General features: G+C 35.7%; 1 protein-coding gene across 1 annotated transcript in view; it reads left to right on the plus strand.

The window, feature by feature from the left end:
- LOC134804267 (voltage-dependent calcium channel type A subunit alpha-1) overlaps positions 1 to 14,700 on the plus strand; it is a 100,259-nt gene that overhangs the window by 42,874 nt on the left and 42,685 nt on the right. Inside the window, 5 exon segments of the mRNA XM_063777240.1 lie at positions 3,008 to 3,142; positions 10,677 to 10,809; positions 11,602 to 11,741; positions 13,335 to 13,435; positions 14,358 to 14,513. Coding sequence (XP_063633310.1) covers positions 3,066 to 3,142; positions 10,677 to 10,809; positions 11,602 to 11,741; positions 13,335 to 13,435; positions 14,358 to 14,513 — 607 coding nt within the window. The 5' untranslated portion in view covers positions 3,008 to 3,065.

Raw genomic sequence — 14,700 nt, forward strand, 5'->3', positions numbered from 1 at the left:
GTTTGAAAGTCTTGGTAGCTTGGTATTTTAGAATGTAGAATTCCAACTCATCCTACACTGGAAAAGCCTTTATTACTTAATCGTATCGTAAATAGTTGGGTTAAAGTTAAGAACAATTTACAAAGAGAGCGTGTTCTTACTTCATAAGTTTCATAACAGGCTGTACAGTGTGACAAATTATCTAGATAAATAAAAACTGCATGTAATATTTGATACACTATCGGTCAAGATATAACCAATTAGGTATCACAAAATAGTAGCAGTATAGCCCATATGGCTATCTCCGTCTCCTTTTGTCACTTTCTCGAGTGGAATTGAGATATTTCATTCCACTATTACTTATATTTTTTATACCTTTACGCGCTTGCGTTTCACATAGTAACACGGAGAACAATTCCTATACGACGTACATCTGATCGATCCTTGATAACATCGCGTAACATGTTGTCTCATCATAAATATTAATACATGTTTTTATACATTGTAATAACTTTTACATAAATAGGTATTTAGTAGGAAATTTAGTGAAAATCGGGTAAACAAATTTATCTGTACGTCGCCAGTGAATTTCACACAAGTTAAGTCTTCACCAACCCCGTTTCCCGATAAATAAACAGAATCCTAATCCAGTTCACACTTCAAAATACCTATTAGACAAGCCTGATAACACATGCGTCGTCGCAACCAGAAGGTAGATCAGCCGACTAGGTCGCCGATTGCTCTATTATTGTTTGAGAACACGCGTAGCGATGACTCAGTCGGCCGACGAGTTGCAGTCCTCCCACGCCGTTCGAAAAAGCCTTAACTAGTTCAAGTCTCATGGCTACCTACGGCCGTTTGGTTCTGAGCAACAAAGTGGAAGCCGGGCGAGCGGAGGCTGCAAGCGCATTCCCGCCCTAGCTCTTGGGCGCTGCGTTCGTGTCGTGCCACTTCGCTATTTATTAGCCTGTGCTTGTGCTCACCCCAGTTGATTTGGCTAAGAGACCATTCGTGGGTGTATAAGTGACTAAATGCAGTGCTTCTCGCAATGGGACTTTGCGCAATTACCTAAATATTCAAGTATCGATTTGAGTTCACGGTCGCCTATCAAGTAAATAGATCGGTAAGTGATTTCAGCCGTAGTCTGCCACGAGAACATATTTAATGTACCTATAGGTAGGTTACCTATCTGACAGGATATTAGGTCCAGTGTATTTTCGCCATATTTACTCAGTCCTCTTAGTCCTCTATGGCTCAACCAAGGAAGGAAGTAGGAAAACTATTCTTAGTAGAAAATAGGTAGGTATTTTTATTACCTACAGCAGAACCCGCTTGAATACGATCACGTTTAATACGATTTGCACTGGTTCCTGCAACTTGTTTTCATACATTTTATCACTTTTTATACTGGTCCCTTCAGTATAAACATCGGTACTTAGGTTAGTTATACTGATAATTCCTGGACTGGCCATCACTTAGAACAAATAAGTCGTCTCATATATCAGAATCCAGAAACTTTCAGTATGGCCCACTTATCATCGTTCAACTTTCATGACAGAACTATTACGGTTTGTATACTATTTTGAACCTTAATTTTTTATAAACAAATAGAACGAGGCTAAAAATGTTTTAAAGTTTTTAATACTTTAAATAAATTATTAAAATTTGCTCCATGGATTTTACAGTAATTATTTAACGTCTGTTAGAATAAATCCATTTTAAATGACTTAAATAACTTTTAGATAAATGACTAACCTCAGTCAGTGTAGAAAGGTCCACACTGACTAGTTTATGGGAAAATGAGTCCAGTACTGAAAATGATCGAACACTTTTTTTAATTACATTGCTGGTTACTGGTATTTTAACCTCTTAGACAGTTAGTTTATAATTTGTATAGTGATATAACCAGGGTTGTAACACATTATACACGTGTATCGACGAATAAATAGTAACTAAACTTTTAAATTTCGGTTGCGGAAAAAATTCTTTACGTTAGCTATTGCACTCGATTAAATCCATGTGCAATGCACGTTACATTGAATCATCCATTCATATTGCCGAATAACATTTGTAGCTGCTCTATAGGATCCGATCTCTTGAAAATAATACCTAATAATTTATACTAAGTGGTTGTTATATTGGTTGCCCCAAAGATCTTCATAGAGAAAGAGTTCTAAAGTCAGTTCTTCAAAAGTTCCGTTGATAATTCGGTTATTGTTGAACGGTTAGTCACCTCTAATAAGACGCAAATAAATGTCACTGGATACTAGTTCCATCCAGAGCTCAAATAAAAACATTTGCCACCTTTTTACTACAGAATCCGACGTTTCATCAACACAGAGATAAATAATTTTATATTGCAATTATTGTCCCGTTTCAATTTTGTTTTTTGTCACAAGGTTTGCTAAATATTGGTTTTCTTTTTTGCAATTGCGAAAACAGAAAGGAAAATATTACCCAATCGATATAAAATAATAAATAATAATCAATTAGTAATAAGTGATTAGTTTATTAAAAGAAAGAAGATAAAATTACATAACTAGCTCAGTGGTCTTACACTAGGCTAGGCCTGCATCGTGGTGACCGCTCTACAGAATTACTAAATCCATAAACTTTTGGGGTATCCTCTAAACTAAAGTCTCTTACATTGTATGAGAAGAAAAATACATGCTAAATGAAATGCATGCAAAAACTAAGACATACTAACTAATACAATTTTTATATTATATTTACAATTTCAAATGTGTACAAGAAAATCGTGATGTGTGTCATATAATACGAGTAAATGCCGCACAGTCAAAATATCAATTAGTGTAAGCACGGAATACGGATGTCACTTTGTCACACGGACATTGAATCTCATTTCTGGCTTTTGTATTGCCATAATGCAATTGGTCCTATCTAGGCATATAATCCTCACAAGAAACTGGATCACTTGAGACCTAATAAGAAAGAAAATGTAATTTAATCCCTTTTTTATTATACATATAAATGTAGTTGTATTGATGTGCTGGTGCTGCGTTTCCAGGTTGGCGGCAGCGCAGGAGGCGGCGGGCGCGCAAGCGCGCGCGGCGCCAGCTGATACCATGGGCGGCGCGCATCCGCCCGCTACTCCGGGGCCCACGTCGCTCTTCATACTCTCCGACGAAAATCCTATACGGAGGTACGTCCATATTATGTACTAGCAACTCTTATATGCATTTGATGATTAGAAGAGGGTACACGTACGCGTATTGTCAGCATCAAATAAATAGGGATAGCCAGTGGCCAAATATATATCGGAACACATTCCTAGTTCTATGGTAACAAAGGTTTGTTACGATAAATTTTTGCCACTTTGGCTGTAATTATGTATTTGATGTTGACTTCACCTACAAGTCGTAAAATCATCATCAACAGCCTATGTTTTAACGAATAGAGATATAATGTATATCTACACTACAGTCCGCTTTCAAAAGTATCAGCTACACTAAATTCGGATTTTAAACATGAAGTCAAAAATAGCACCTCGGCCGCTCTGATATATCTGATGGTATTACGCAAACGCAACTAAGCTAAAAGGTTGGGAAAATAATAATTTAAACTGCCCGTGGCTAGTAATGATTTAGAATATTGACAAGTGTGTGGGGAGGTTCTGGAATGTCATTACCAAACGTAGGAACGTCATTATTTAGTAACGTAATTCCAAGTAGGTAATAGTGTCTGATCTGCTGGTTGGCTTTAAAAAAAGCAGCAATACGTTGTACTCGGATGCACATTTAGGTTTAATTTATGCATAGTATGACACAATTGACTAAAAACCCTTTTACGTGCCCGGACATATATACTCTTCAAATTCGTCCTGGGGGCCGATTTCTGAATTTCGACCGCTCGATTTCGTGTATTTCGTTCAATAATATCTCCGCTACTAGGCATTTAAATTCTACTAATAGAATTGAAAACGAGTGGTCAATACCACTCGATTCCAAATTTCTATCGCTCGTATTTAAAAAAATAGCATTTCGACGGGTTCCACCGATTTTCGAGTGACGAAATCGAGCGATAGAAATTAAAAAAGTCTTTTATAAAGGGTTCAATTAGGTACTTTCAGTTTTCATTCAGCTAACTGTATGAACAACAACATAGGCCATAGAGTTCATTTCATTTTGTCTTAACTGCAAGACGTGGTTTACTTGCACTGTGAAAACTATAGGGATGTCAGAATAATTTAAAACGAATAAGATATTCAGAGCTCTCTTTAAAGATTGAATAAAGAGCAAAAAGCGTTGACGGCTCTTGTTGTTGGCGAGGCAGGCTTGAACTCTATTCATGATGTTGGCAATTTGAAATGAGTGGATGCAACTATTATTACCGTCTCATGTTGGCTTAACGCATTCACTGCCAGGGGGCGTGGCCTAGGAACAAACTTGTATGACGGTGAACGCACATGTGCGTTGGGGGCAGTGAATGTGTTATGTAACTATATAAGTAGGCTAGTTAGTTGAATCTTATTTCGCTCATAACACCAATATTTTTTTACGTTTACTTCATTCCAGTACGGATATGATGGTCGTTCTTGTCTACGTGACAGCGTGATAAAACGTTATTCGTCACTTTTAATCGCGCTCCGTTAAAAAGTGACAAATATTTTATCACGTGGATAAAGCCATCCATAATAGGCCTGCTGATAAGATTAGGCTCTAGAAGATGACCAGACCAGGGATTATGAACCTTTTCTGCGCAGTTATAATATTGTAATGAGCTTTCTTTAAATAAAAAGAATATTATAAATAATACAACACAAATACTCTTTATTGCACACCTCATTACAGAAAACAATATACATTTACCTAAAAGTTAGTCAAATAAAAATAAAATGCAGTCATGACATAACTAGTACTATTAATTTCATAAATGTATCATTTCCGTGTCGTATCGGAACGATTAATTCTCAAAATATTCACTCAATCCAAAGTTGGTATTTCAAAACCCACTTGTTTTGATTGGCCTATGTTATAATTATCACCACAAACTATACAGTACAAACCATTTCTGTGTTTGTGTAATCCTATCTGGATTGGAGTACAGTGGATTCAAATGATATAACCTGTACTGAAATGTCAGGTTGTCATAGTTGGTTAGTGTTTGGCTGTCGGGGTAAATAGTATTTTAACACATTCACTGCCTGCTACCTGCGCGGCGGATTATCTGTTCAATACTATTCATAGGCGTATTTCGCTATAAAGCGGAAAGAATATATTATCGGCTACAAGCGTACCATGCAGCTCGAGTTCGCAGTGAATTAATAATTAATAATAAACGTTAATATAAGAAATGGTATAATTTCTAAAGAAATAAGCACTTGCTGTTTGTTACAGCGGTTACTTCTTTATTTTTGATGCCAGGAAAACTAAGCATATTTTTCCCAGAATTTAAATTATTTTCTCTAGTTCTCTGTCAAAGGCGCTGATAACTTTAATAAAAAGCATTTTCTTTACTAGAGCATTTAGCTAATGGAAAACATATTTTTCTATTACAAGTTTTTATTTCACTTTTCCTTTGAAGAAAAATATTTTATCTTTCTTGTATAAAGGGTACATTTAGTTAATGATTTTACACAGTATTAAATTATTATTGAGAGCCTATTATGGCCCACGGCTGGGAAAAGGCCTCCCCGTTTTTTTCATTCCTCCCTTTGGCTTTGAGCAGTTTTCGGCCATTGTTTCAAAAAGGAGTCATTGTATAAGTGTTTAAAACATTTTTATTATAATTATGTACTTTTTGTTACGTTTATGAACAGTGCAGAAGTTCGCAATGTCTTAAGAAATGTTTCCGTAAACAAGTTTGTAGGCCAGTGCAAATCGATATCGCATCTGTGTCAACGAGCTCGCAGCTGAACGTGCCGCACTGCCGTCACAAGAATGTCATTTAGTTCGGTTTAGCAGAAGTAGCTAAGCGCCGGCGGCGGCGTTTCCATAATAAACTGAACACAAGTTTATTAGTAACAGAGTACCTTACTTAGTATTAGTATACTTATAAATAGTTTTCATTCAGTTTAAGATACGTCAATTAATAGATTTAGAAACGATATGGATTAGATGTTAGTGTCAAAAGTGACGTTTTTGTTTAAATAAACGTCACATTTGATACTGACATATCTAATGCATATCTTTTTTAGATCTATTAATTGACGTATCTTAAAGTTTGAATCGGGCCGTTTCACATTTACATAAAGTTTGTTCTAACTTAACTAATTCAACACCAACAGCCACGACAATGCGGCAATGTGCACGCAAAATGGTCTTTATGAAGCAACATTTTAAATTTTATGTCACATGTCAATCAATAAGCAAAGGCTTATAATTATACGCTCCAAAACTAGATACGAATAAAATATCGAAGTGTAAAATACTTTCACTTTATCTATCAATTATTTTAATGACTTTCGTATCATAATTTATAAATAATAACGAACTGTAATTTTTGTAGTTTACAATATGTTTACAATAAATAAATAGTTTCCATATAAAACTTCTAAAGAGTCAGGGGTAAACAACTGGTTTCAAGAAATTGTTTGCCAGGATTCTTGACAACATTTTTTTGTTAGGTCTCCAAGTAGCCAACTAGGAAACCTTCTAGTTTCGCCCGTTTTGAAACAACAATTTTGGGTTATGAGAATTAGTCGTTCCGAAAGTCCACAAAATGAAATAAATGTAATGTCACGACTGCATTTTGTTATGAAGTTTTAGGTAAAAGATTATTATTGTAATGAGCACTAAGATACTCTTAGTATATAAAAATAATGTTACGACTTCGCAGAAAAGTTTACAATCCCTGATCTTGTCATCTTCTAGAGTCTAATGTTATCTGGAATTGAGACTAATTAGATGTGGTCTTCTTAGTTACTCCGTTATAGTCAGGTCTAATGTAGGTTCTATTGAATTAGGTAATGAATTTATCAGCGCAATAAGGGAAATGAATTAGAGATTAACTAGATACGATATAGTAAAGATATGTGACGTCCCACGGGAATAGGTACCTTATGGCGATTGGCGCTTACGCTATTATTAACGCCGCTCCAATATTTTTGCGGCGCTATGCGACGTAAGCGCCAGCTGTCATAAGGTACCTTTTGCCGTGGAACGTCACATATCTTTACTATTTCATGTCTAGTGAATCTCTAACAGGCCTATTCGGATTTCGAGATAATCACAAGATCTTGAGACGATTTAGAGATCAACTAGATCTACATTAGATATCGACTAGATGTGACTTGGATATCTAAGTCATAACTTGTCGAAATCGTTCAAGAGGACCTCCAGAATCGCGGAAACGTCAAATTTGACATATCTATCTTACAAATATCTTTAAATTATCCGTATCGTAACTTGTTGAAGTCTAGTAGAAATCTAATTCATTTTCCGAATCGAGCCGTGATTCATTTCCCGAATCGCGGCGCCAGCCGCCATAAGGTACATTTTGCCGTGGAACGTCACATATCTTTACTATTTCATATCTAGTGAATCTCAAATTCATTTCCCGAATAGAGCCGTATAATTGTTGTAAGTCATTATCTAAATATACGAGTATATAGGTACATAGTTATCAGTTCCCGACTCTTCAACATTATATCCAGGAGAAATGACTCCTACAGTTAGGAGCCAATAACTGTAAAGGATACCTACTTAGCAATCATTGGGCACTTCACGGTATATGGGCAGTGGGCATGGGTGCTTAATTACGTAACATCAGCCGCGAATATAAATATGTACAATTATGTCATGTGGTATTTATATTAAATTCAGTATATTAAATTCGCGTTGTGTGAACTGAATTGAATTTAATGAAAATGTAATAATGTGCGGTTGTAATGCGTATTGAATTAAATAGTATTTTACTCATCAATTTAGGATAAAATGTATTTTACTCATTAGGTTTATATTTTTTAAGGATTATATCAACCTATTTCGATAATTTTATTTTAATACAGATGAAATAAAATAACTAAATAAGCTACCGATATTATTCCATGTGGAAAATTTGCGCTCATACACGAACCTATTATTTTGTATGGGTACCAAAATTCCGCATTTCCTAAATGAAAACTTCCTTTAAATCTGGTGATATTTTCCAGAAATAACAGAGGACTTTTCAACTTTGGAAATTTTCCAAAGTTGAAAAGTCCTCGCAACTTTTACATCTGTAGGTATATGAACTAATCGCGGAGACAAAAGACAGTACGAGTATTAACCTCCTGAGTCTAAATGTACATTACAATGTAGGTAGGTACATATTCATGCAATCTAATTTGAACTTTTCATGAACCAAATAAAGTAGCATTTCTTTTGTTTCGTTGCTTTTTAAAACAAACTAAATTCGTTCCAATTTACTTATAGAACAAGGTTCAAATTAAAAGTTGAAAAACTTTCTATGGTGGGTATTACGACTAGGTTAAGGGTATTTAGTTGCGTAGTACCTACTTGTACCTAAGATATAATATAGAACCAGTGCTCGTAAATTTCAATTTTTTAATAAGAGATAGGAAAGTAATCTCTGTGATATTTCGGGTATTCACGCTTCATAACTAAATAGGGTAGCTTGAAAGTGCCATTCTGGCCATTCTTTTGTGTCGATTCGTCACTTGTCTCAGCACAGTATGACATTATACCTGTAAGCAAAACCTTACCTCCGCCACGAAAATAGAAACGGTCTTAACAAATTATTTCGCCGCACAAGTGTGAAAAACTAATGTATGGCGGTCAACGCAGCGAGCGTGAGGGACGAAGGGTTACTCATCGCATAGTCTAATAAAACATGGTCTTCCATTCCCAGAGTGACACGGGCCTACGTCACAACAACATGGCCGCTATATATAGCGCTATCGCATATTATCATATAGCGCTGTCGCATGATGACGTAGGCCCGTGTCAGTTAGGTGACCTAGAAAAGACGGGAATGGAGTACCAGGCGGAGTATATTATTATACCATGACTCATCGTAGCTTCAGGTAAAGGCATGTTTTTTGTTTAGTTCTCTTTGATAAATGGCGATAGTATAATAGAAGCGTTGACTTACTAATGTGAGAGCTGACATATTGAACAATGTTTGTCTTTAATAATATCACATTTTAATCTCGCCCTTTTTTTGTTCGCTATGACATATGGATTTTTGTTAGGGACGCCCCCTGTATGTAACTCTTATCATTAGACCCAATATTACTTAATTAGGTACTTAATACATATTTAATCTCAACTAAGGCGATTATTTACCATTGCTGTATTATAGGAAAAATGCTAGGCGTGGGTGGTAAACAACATGTTAGGTCTACATCTAACATGTTGTTTACCATGTGGTATTATACAAGGTGAAATATTTCTAGAGACTGAGCTGAAAGGATAGTGTTATCTAAGTGATCTACAATCGAGTTATTATAATCGTAAAGCTGAATTAAAAACTAAAACAAAATCATTAAAATGTAATATTTCTATATGAGTGACAACCCTACAAAGTTATTTACTTACATTTTAAATTGACACATGTCATGTCATTCAATAGGATATATTTGCTAGGGTTGAAACACAGATTTTTGCACTAATGTTTAACAAACTGTATCTCAAAACCGGTTAAAATTAACGTGATTAATAAGTGAAAAATAAAGTACGTAGCCTAATCAATTCCCTGTTTGCGTAATAGTCGGTACCTACTTAGTATTACTATTAGATATATTAAGCGTAGATTACTTTAACGTGATAAGGTAAAAGGTTAAAGCTTTTCCCTGAAGACCCTTTCCTTTACACTTCATCAGTGCCTTGTCATTTGCTCAGGCTGATACTCCACCATTAATGGCCACTTAGCGCACATAATCTAAGTATAGGTACATTTCTTTATTATACATAGGTAGTTATAGCAATGGAAGAACCGATCGTTAACTATACTCGTAAGCCTCAAGTAGTTTACGACGGTGTTCTACAAAATTGCTGCTATGAGGGTTAAGTGCATTATCCAGCAAACACCAATTTAATGAGACGTGTATGGAAAGCTGATAGTGCAGAGGCGATGCAATTAAAATCATAACCCTATAAGGTATTATACAGGGCGTTACCGTCAGCTGCACAATCGCACATGCACATTCGTTTTCGCTTTATCTACGCATAGTTAGTCTAACCTAACTATGCGTAGATAAAGCGAAAAAGGGTCTTTCCGCGAGAGGAATCGCGAGTTATGATTTCATTTTGTGTTTTTAGTTATTAATTGGTGTAAATTTAAATTGCATAGGGTAACTGCTATAGTTATTGGCCACTACATAGTGATTAGCCACTCCTAACAAATCAGAAAGATACAAGACAATTGAAGCCTTATTGTTAAGAGTGGCTAATTGTTATGTAGTGGGCAATAACTTTAGTAGTCAGCCTATACAGAGATATCTAGAGATAAAAAGTGACTTACGCTAAGGCTTCCGCATTTCAACGTCCTTTGGGAATTTATTTTACAATTATAAATAATAAATTAATTGTATTAGCTAAAACAATTTAGGATGGATGCAGAACATTATAGATTAGTATAGACTGATTCTATTTTATAGATTGACTGTTTCCCTGCAGTTTTTCCTGTGAGCTTGATGTTGACATTACAAACGTACAAAAATCACGTAGGTAATCCAAAATTAAGATACACATTCAGTTAGAATATTGGTCTAATAAATCAGCCTTTATTTCCAGGTACACAAAGTTCATCATTGAGTGGCCACCCTTCGAGTACGCGGTGCTGCTTACCATCATAGCCAACTGCGTGGTGCTGGCGCTGGAGGAGCATTTGCCCAACGGCGACAAGACCATCTTAGCACAGAATCTGGTAAATTGTGCTTATTTGTTTACATCTTAAAGTGTATAATATTTCAACAATACTATCTAACGGACCTACTATAGGTACTTAGCGCATGCATGGTTACTTGAGATGCCTGTTTTTATTGTAATGATTCAGTATTTAGTACTTAATTAACAAACTAACTAACTGGTGGTAATTAAAAAAAATATATTACATATACACGAAAGAGTAGAATTTGAAAACTTCCTTACCATGATTCGGCAATATCAAGAAATACATGCAGTAAATACAGTCAGTCTGCCTACTCTAATTCTGAATACTTACCACACCTGAACAACTTTTCCAACACCAATGGTGTCCGCGTCTATCTTGTCAAAAGGGGCCCACTGATTAACAGTCCGCCGGACGGTATCGGCCTGTCAGTTGTTCGGAACTGTCAAAATTTTGTTCTAAGTGACAGGCCGATACCGTCCGGCGGACTGTTAATCAGTGGGCCCCATTACTGCCTGATTCGGACTATGCTTGAAGTCACAGCGGTACGAGACCGATCTGTCAGTGTCAAAAGTGACATTTGTTCAATAAAAAAACGTCACTTTTGACACTGACCAATATGACTGTGTGACTTCTTATAAGCATTGATCGAATCGGGCCGTTATTAACTTCAAGCAGCATCCTCAGGAACAAGCCTATAACTTCGTTAAATAGAACCAAATAGAACCATTACATCTTTAGTAACCAAGCGTGTTTGATGTCACACCGTTAGATGGTATTGCCTGATTTAAATATTAGAAGTTCTTGACACCTTTCTTTTTGTTACAGGAAAAGACCGAGGCGTACTTTTTAGGAATATTTTGTGTAGAAGCCTCGTTAAAAATTTTAGCTTTAGGTTTTGTTTTACACAGGGGCTCGTATCTTAGAAACGTTTGGAACATTATGGATTTTTTCGTTGTAGTAACCGGGTAAGTTATCAACTTTTTTAACTCATTTATCGTCTATTTAAGTGGAAATATGGTTGCTATTATAATAAAAAAATAATTCTGATTAGAAATAACGTAATTGATTATTAAGCACAGTGTGCATTGCAAAGGCAACGTTTTTAATATAAATATGAAATACGATATTAAAGTTGTTATAATGTAGGCATTCGGTTGTCATTGTTGTTTACTTGCGCCGAGCACTGTTCGGTATGACGCCACTGACTCAGCTTGCTACGGCTAGGTCGATGACGATTTTCGCCGAATACAACGTCGACGTAGACCTGCGCATGTTGCGCTCCTTCCGAGTCCTCCGCCCGCTGAAGCTCGTCTCGCGGATTCCAAGTAATTCACAGTAATTGGCGAAAAGTTCACTAAATACCTAACTTATTATTGTATAGAACGTTCTCGCTAGATCTTTTCGATTATCGACTTTTTTAACAGTAGATAACTAATTTATATCGCTAGTTTTGAAAATAGAACTTTTTTACAAACATTTTAGTAAAAAAAAGTAGTGTCGATTCCTCGGCATTTATTATACAGAAGTTTTGTAACAGTTTTAGAAGATGTGTGATCTTTTTTTTGTCATTTATTGATTATTATGAGAAAGTGTTTTATGTATACTTTGGATTTCGGCTACCTGTTGCATATAATACTTAGTACGATTTTGGTATGTGTATAAAAAGGCTAAAACTTATTAAACTTAGATAAAGGACTATATATTTTAGTTATTAATTGAAATATATGACGTATTTAGATTAAAATGCGTGAATTATAACATGTGATTAGATCATCAATAATCAAGACTAATTAGTGACAATACTTTAGTCTCGTAGTAACCGAAGCTAGTCCTCGTGATTTGGTACAGACAGGGAGTGTGCTTGGCCGGCCGCACCAGCGGCTTGTACAAACTAACACCCGACAAGCACCTTCCTGCGGGCCTCTCTCCACCGGCCTTCATGCTTTACAACCACACACTACTAGTTCTAACACACTACTAGTACATAACCTAATGACCACCTTGCCATCTGCATTGATCTAATTAAAAGCAACTTTATACTTGTGTATAAACATAGAGCTTGAAGAAAAATTAAAAGTGGGTACTTAGTATAGGTATCCTTGTTTTCTTCAGAGCGTCTCTTGTTCAGTGCCCGGAAACTAAAATTTAGTTCTTATGAAAGCTAAGATTTGAAAATAATATAACATGGAAATCGACTCCCAGAAAAGAAAAATAACTAAAAGCTTAATTAGTCAAATGTTGAGAATGAAGGTTTTTCTTTGTGCTAAATTCGCCCCACCAGACTCTTAAATGTAGTGTAGTAGTTTAGCATCGCACTTTAGAAACTAAATTTGTTTTAGTATGGTATGGTGGTTTTAACACTACATTCTACATTAGATACAGGCATTCAAATCAAATTATGGGGAGTATGACGCGTTCCCCGTTTACACCATATTTTGGCTAGTATTTTTTAATTTGATCTTTGCAAACATACAGCCAGTGGAGCGAGGTCCCTGTAGTAATTTTGTTCTTAATTTAGTTGCTAGTTCATGCTATAGTATCAAGTGTGTGTTTGGCAGTATCGTCACGCTGCAGCCGAACATCGCGCCGGATGTCGACTTCAGAACCTTGCGTGCCATTAGGGTGCTGAGGCCCCTTAAATTAGTATCGGGCGTCCCTAGTGAGTTTTAGCACATTCTTAGCATAGTTTACGTTGTTACATGCACTGGCTGTTGCATAATATTGGATTATATTTAACTGTTCATTGAATTGTCTGTTTGGTCGCTGTGTTTCAAAGGTGACTTTTTACCATATTATTATGTACACTGTGTTGTGAAAACTAAAAAGTAATTAAGGGAACTGAGTTTTAAACCTAAATAGTACTTAATTTTATATTAAAAACAAACTAACTAAGCATTAAAAGTCGACTAATTATTTTGATTCATGTATAATGCGTTAAATAATATACATAACTAACCTTTTAAACACAGCGGAAATGGTATGCGATATTTAAAAGTATTGTAATGTCAGTCATTTTTTATTCAAACCTTAATATTTCTTGAAACAAATGACACTGGCATGTACTTTAAGCATGCATAATAAATGGAGAAACATGTTAAATTTCTTCGAATGAGTAACGCGCTTCTTTTTTTATCATTTAAATTATGCAACAGCAAATATCCATTGTTCTTGTGCACGATTTGTTTAAGTTCTAACCCAATTATTTCTCATAAAATTTTAGTGACGGTTACATCCAGTTATTTCTTCATATCATTTATTTTGAAGGTGATGAATGAAAATGTTTTACGTCAATTTACGAACGAGCCCTTAACAAAGTGTGCGTCAGACATATTTATTTTTTCCAATCATTCATTCCGTGATAATTTTATTTATACCTACACCTCCTCGACAGGTTTGAGAGTGCGATTAAAATGATGAATTCAAAGTCTGTAGGACCTCAATATGTTGTTATAAACGCACTCTTACCTCCATTCAAACTAAATAAATGCTCAAAAAGAGAGTCATGAATACTGAAGCCTTGTCGCTGAGTAAATCTTACATAAGGAGTAGTTACAATTTTTAATGCTTATTTTCCCATGTAGGTCTGCAAGTGGTGTTGAAGTCCATCATCAAGGCCATGGCGCCACTGCTGCAGATCGGATTACTGGTGCTGTTTGCGATCGTTATATTCGCTATCATCGGCCTGGAGTTCTATTCCGGGGCTCTTCATAAGACTTGTTATAATTTAGAAGATATTAGTAAGTATCTTGTCATAGGTAGTTTCATGTGCAGATAGCATGAATGCCTGAAAATTCCGTCACATAATGCACGTTCGCACTAGATGTTGTCATGGACAATTTAGTCATCTTATTCTGAAACGTGGCAAGTTCTATCATTGACTTGATCTTCTTTTTAAAGTTACATGTGTGCTTAAATTTTCTGAGA

The sequence above is a fragment of the Cydia splendana genome, chromosome Z, assembly GCF_910591565.1.
Source record: "Cydia splendana chromosome Z, ilCydSple1.2, whole genome shotgun sequence".
Taxonomy (NCBI): domain Eukaryota; kingdom Metazoa; phylum Arthropoda; class Insecta; order Lepidoptera; family Tortricidae; genus Cydia; species Cydia splendana.